This window comes from Ochotona princeps, chromosome 16 (genome assembly GCF_030435755.1).
Source record: "Ochotona princeps isolate mOchPri1 chromosome 16, mOchPri1.hap1, whole genome shotgun sequence".
NCBI lineage: Eukaryota > Metazoa > Chordata > Mammalia > Lagomorpha > Ochotonidae > Ochotona > Ochotona princeps.
The window spans coordinates 29,489,854-29,495,853 of record NC_080847.1 but is presented as its reverse complement, the minus strand read 5'-3'; the positions used below and the strand labels follow the sequence as shown (position 1 = coordinate 29,495,853).

The 6,000-nt window shown below is 47.3% G+C and overlaps 1 protein-coding gene across 1 annotated transcript in view; it reads right to left on the bottom strand.

Annotated features, from left to right (window-relative positions):
• Nucleotides 1-241: 241 nt before the first annotated feature.
• Nucleotides 242-6,000, bottom strand: part of N4BP1 (NEDD4 binding protein 1) — a 42,437-nt gene continuing 36,678 nt past the window's right edge. The window contains exons 5-7 of the mRNA XM_004583830.4: nt 4,160-4,267; nt 2,510-2,617; nt 242-989 (exon numbers count right to left, since the gene is read on the bottom strand). Of these exons, the coding sequence (XP_004583887.2) occupies nt 635-989; nt 2,510-2,617; nt 4,160-4,267 (571 nt within the window). The 3' untranslated portion in view covers nt 242-634. The remainder of the gene's footprint in view (nt 990-2,509; nt 2,618-4,159; nt 4,268-6,000) is intronic.

Genomic DNA, 6,000 nt, shown 5'->3' with positions numbered 1-6,000 from the left:
GGAAAGGAGGGTTGGGGCGAAAAGAGCTTGAAGACTTCTCCCAGCCCTGACAGTCTGTGAGTCTCACTTCGCTCTGGTCAGGAACTAGGCTAGGCACAAAGTGCCATCTAGTGGCACCACCTGTCCACTCTCACAGTTGGCTCCAACCAAAGCCCCCACAGGAGCAAACAACTCCAGTGGGGGGGGCGGCAGAGGACGAGCACACGTTGTTAGTGGACGTGACATATTCATCTCAAGAAAATAGACTTTAAGAGTCTTGCTTTCCTGGGGAAAGCAGCTCTCTTTTTATTAGAAAGACTAACCATATCCATTTGTCAATATTTTCTGCTTTAAGGAAAATAGTTTAAAAAACATAAAAATGTAAATACACTCAGGAATAACGGCTATCAAACAGTTATGAACAGGCAGAAAATGTAGACTTTCCTTTCACAGAAAATGTTAACTCTGTAATAATAGCAGCATAATTTATATATAGAAAAAAGCTGGTTTTGAAAATTCATTTTTTTTATAGACAAAAAGTCATCTATCCCTTGTGCAATACAAGAACGCTTGCACTGGGAAATTGGGTTCTTCACATTACAGTACTTCCGGCCAGGTCAGACATGGGCCCTGGGTTCTGCTCTCTACGCCGTCCTCAGTCCAACACCATGGCAGACAGGGCATTGAGATCTTTCATATACGGATGGGCCACCAAGATCTGGTCGATTTTCAGTCTTTGCTCAGAGTCGGGGAAGATCTTGAGAAGGGCTTCCCTCAGCTCGCTGGTTTCTGCTGAAGACCTCTGTGCTGGTAAGGGCAGGCTCTGTGCGATGCTGGGAAGGTTCGGCATGAGCGGGAAGCCAGGCTGCTGTGGAAGCCAGTGGCTGGGAGGGGTGCCCGGACTCCGGGCTGGAGGCTGGTGGCTGGAGCTGGTGGCCTGTGTGCCAGGGCCTCTGAAGCTGGGGTCGAACATGCCCACCGGCGGCAGGGCATTGAGGGGCTGCACGTCTCTGGGGGTGCAAGAGAGCCTGGTGAGCTGGGTGAGCAGACAGCAGCGAGCTCCTCTCCAGCGTCTGCTGCTGACCGGGGCACCTAGTGTGCTGACTGCTGCAGGCGGTGACGCAGGCGCCTGCGGGACCTCCTGGGACACCTCCTCTAGAGCCCCAGAACGGGCCAAGAGCTGTCACTGACCCCAGGGCAACAGGGGAGCGCCACAGAGATGCTGCACTGGTTCTTACTGACGGGCATTAACCATGACCCGCCTGGGCCCTGAGTCAGTCTCCACCAACCAGGGCCTACTGCCTGCCTAAATCTCAGCCAGGAGTTGAGCCCTCAGGCCGTACATTCTAGAGCGTGTGCACAGGGAGGTCATGGGAACCTTTCCACAGCCTCCCTCCCACTGATGCTGGCTAAACAGCTTCCCAACTTCACTGCTGGGGCCTCTGTGAGGGAAGTGGTTACTAATGTCTTAACCGATTAATTCACACCTGTGTCAAGCACCAGTAAGGGGGAAGAGAAATGACAGGCAGCCTAGCGCTGGCTGCTAGTCTGCGCAAGGGGTGGGAGGAGACAGACAACACTCTTCTCCTCAGCTTGACCACAGGCCTCAGGCGCTAATGCCCATCGGGGACCAGAAGAAAACAATGATGAGCAACAGGCTGAACCATGCTGATTCCTGTGGAAGGTGGTGTGTGTGTGCACGCGTGCACACAGGGCAGGGGGTGGGTGTGGGAAAGGATACCAAACCAAACCAAGGGCCCCAGCAGGTTCCTGGTACAATCAAAGCCCCACGTCCCTGAAGAGCTGGGCCTTTCTCTCCAGAGACCCCAGCACTCTGCATGCAAGGGTCTGCTGGGAAGCACACAGGAGCGCAGGTGACTCAGTTGTGAAAAACAAAGGACTGTCACTGGCAAGCATGTAGGCAACTAACTGCACTGTGCTCTCAAAACCAACCAAACCAAAGGACAACACAAAAATTTACCCCTGTTCAGTTGATAATCAGTTGATAATACTGGCTGTCCGTTTCTCCAACTCGGTGAGTCCTGAATACAAGTCTAACACACCTAAAGCAAATAGCTTTGAAAAAGGCATGGCAATATACATTATATACTAAGTGACATTTGCCAGTGACCACCAGCTTGGTAAATCTGCTTTAGATGCTTTGGGGCCCTGCCACCCATATGGGAACCCTGGATGGAGTTTCAGGTTCTGGCTTCGGCATGGTCCAGTCCTAATGTTTCTTGCAGGCATTTGGGAGAACGAACCAGGGGATGGAAGCTACATCTCTATCTCCATTGTTCTTTGTAACTCTGTCTTCCAAGCAGATGAAAAGAAATATAAAAACAAAACCCATCAAATGAAAGAATCACAACTGACATTTTGGTCTTTGGGGGGTAGTTTCTTGATTTGCTGCTGCATACATGGCACCAACACTACATCTAAAACTTCAAAAATAAATACCTAAACTGTCACTGCACTTGTACTGAGGCACAACTAACTGCAACGTAAGACTATCTGAAAGAGGAAATACCTAGGAAAGACTTCCTTCTGAAGAAACTCTTCTAAGCGAGGTCCACTTCTTCCCAGAGGATCATCAGGAACCATAAATATGTCCCCCACGAACGTATACTGCAGCAGCCTGCAACACACACAAGGGTTACAACATGCAGGAAGCGAGAAGTGCCTCGCAGACCACAGACAGCTTACAGACTTAGGCTGCTTCATTGCCTAAAAGAGGGGGAAAAAAAAAAAACCACACACAGCTTAAACCATGTAATTTCTATTACACACACACACACACACACACACACACACACACACACAGTAGGAGCTGGCCCTCACATTCCTGTCAACAGTTTTCCATTTTTCTCTGGGCTTGACAGACAGCTTATTCTCCAAACAGAACTTCCAATGCAACCTTAAGAGGTGAGATGAGAAGACTTTGTAATCCATGCGTTCGTGGCAAACTTAGTGAAAATGTTTTTAAAGAAAGGAAAACAATATTATGTTGAAGAAAGAAAATCCAAGATCAATAAAAAATTATGATTAAGCTGGAGGAAATGGGGAAACAAAACAGTTGACGTGTCCGTGATGGCTCTGCAGCTCTTAAGAGGCAACGGTCTGAAGCGCCTTCAGAGCCTCCGAACTCAGAGACGAATGTCTGATAAGTAGTGCTGATGAGCCGGGGAGAGATCCAACAGGGATAGAGGAGGAATTAATGCCTCATCCCGTGTGCTCTCAAGATCAAAGACCAGCTCTCAGTTGAGCTATTCAACAGTGCTGGGGTCAAAATGCACAGAGCAATTGACTCTCACCTGGGCATTTACAACCGAGAACCTGCTACTAAAGTCCTCTAACAATTCAGTAAACATTTCAGACAAGGGGCAACCATGACAACCCAGAGAGAAACAGACAGCTCTGCTAGTCATACACCACTCTAGCTAGACCTGGCTTGAGAAACAGTCGTTTCATGTGCTAGGACCTGCAGCGTGTAGGATTTATCTCTGGCACTATTTCGGATCTTGCTTCTTTTGTAAGCAAGTGGTCAGGGGAAGCATCCCAGCACAGGTCCTGGAGCCTGGGTTTGCTCAACTCAAGGTGGTTTTTAGCAGTTGGACATAGTCACAGTGTTGTCACACACAAGCAACTAATAGCAGTGAATGTTTTATTCTTCACTCTAATTCTAGATGACATGTAAACACCTATTGAATATGGACGAGGAAAAAGCTCAAGAAGAACATCAGATGCTTAAAAGCAGAAACACACTCTGCAAGCTCGGAGTCATGACAACTCTGAGCACACTGCTGCTGGTCCTGCCTCCCTGCTCAAGCTGATGCAGTTTAGCACTGGAATCATCAGCTCTCTCTCAGCCCAACCAGGCCAGAGGGCCAGTGGCTTGAGTGCAGAGCCAGGCTAGGAGGCCGCTTATGCTCTCTTACAGTGAGCTGTGCAGTGACCTCAACACACAGCAGCCTCAGCCAGCTCACATCCAGGTTTTTGCTGTCTGGGCTGGGTCCTCCTTGCACCTTGCGGGACAAGCTACCCTGTGCACCAGGACAGGAATTCAGCTTAGTCTGACCACACTCTGCTCCTTTATACTGCTTCTGCATTTAAGGCCCATGGCATACAAAATTAAACAGTAACAAAATTTCCATCCCAAGACAAAAAGAGCAAATATTACCTTTTTGTAATAATCTCTCGCCAAGAGACTGACTCAGTCACAAATTCTCTAAAGTTATCATTTGTTACAATTATGCCACCAGTTTTATCTGCTAAGTGTAGTAGAAACCTATGGGAATATAAGAGAGTTTTAAATGAGCAAACAGGCATCCCTGGATTAGAGAAACCACATTCTCAACAACAGGATTTCATCTTCTAGGCTGAAGAACAATGTAAAATGGTGAGCACTTCTGAAATTATTAGTCACCACAAAAACTTTTTTTTCATCCAATTATAAAAAGGTATAACTAGAGTTTATACATTTTTCTAGGTAATCTATAGTGACAATACATAGTGGTAGTAATAGCTCATGATGAGAAGAACAGAGATTCAATCAGAGTTAACAAAGCTGTGAAATCACAATTCAGTCTGTTGTTGCTAAGCGATAGTATTTTGGTTCTAACATTAGTTACTTGGTGTAGTCAGTCTTGTAAGTCTATTTTTTTAATTCACAGGCTCACATTTTCTGCTCTAAGAGATGTCTAGAACTGTTCTGTTTTGCTGAGGTAGCAGATCCACTCAAATGAAAGTTATCAAAGAATACACGTTGAAGAAAAATGCTAAGAACGAAACTGTAAAGGATTGTATTTTACTGTTGCAACTTGTTCTTCCTGTTCAAATCCTTTTAGTAACACTGAGGATTGTGTGAATTCCATTGCCCAGGTCCTCAGGATAACCCTATTTGTCTTGGGTAATGTAGACAAGGATGATGAAACAACCCATCCTGAGACAGGGGATTAGCAAGATCAAACCTCATTAATTTCAGGGATGTTAGGATTGGGAAGGAAAACACACTTGGTTCTTTTGGGTTAAAAAGGAGCATTCTACAAACCACTTCTAATTGGTACAAGTTTTAAGGGGTAACATCTGCCTGGAGTATTCCTAAAAAGGCTTTGAGTTTAAGCGTAGGAATTAGGGCACACATTCTTGTCCTCTAAGTGCCACATGAACACTTAGTCTGTGTGCCTGTACTTGCAGCCCAGTTCAGCAGGGGTGAGGGCCACAGGCAGTGTCAGGTCCCTGAAGGTCTTCCCCAGATCCAGCAGTCCGTCCGACTTTTGAGCTGAACACTCTCGCGTCCCAAGTGCCAGGTCACGAGCCTCCCAGGACTTCTCACTGAGTCCCCGCCCTAGGTACTGTGTTCTTCAGCTCTTCCTACACTATGCGATTCTTCTCTCCACCCAATCAGGTCTCCCACTTCAGCCAGGCGCAGGTCAAGGGCTATCAGGAAGGCACCTGGTAAATGAATGTCCACTGCCAGGGTTCTCTTTTTAGCTCTCACTCATGGAACCCACTGATTAGTCTGTCCACAAGTTGCACACTGTCTTCAATGGGAGAACAACAGGGAAAACTCCCAGGGGTGGAGCTGTTGGCTCCTGTAAGCCGGAGATCAACAGGCTAAGTGCAGGACAGCAACAAGCAGCTATCACTTGGGTTTCACACACCGAAAGACTGGCTCCTGCTAGCACTACACAGGAGAGACCGTGAGAACTGGTGCCGTCATCACTGGGTAAGTTTGGAATCTTCTGTCACCTACAGCAAACTCCCCTTTATTACTTATTTGTGACTCTTCCTCCAGATCACAGGCTCCTGAGGGCTGGATTGTGCCTGCTTCATATACCCTGGGAACCAAGCTCTGCACAGAGGACTGGTGGGTGCTCAGTCAAGTTTCTAGAAAAAAACTCAAAAGGTGTCTCAGATGAACTGCACCTGCTTTCTGAATGACTCCTAGCCTAAGCAAGCGCTTATTCCCATCACACTGCATTCACCCATGGGGAAGAAACTGCAGGCCCAGGTGTTGGT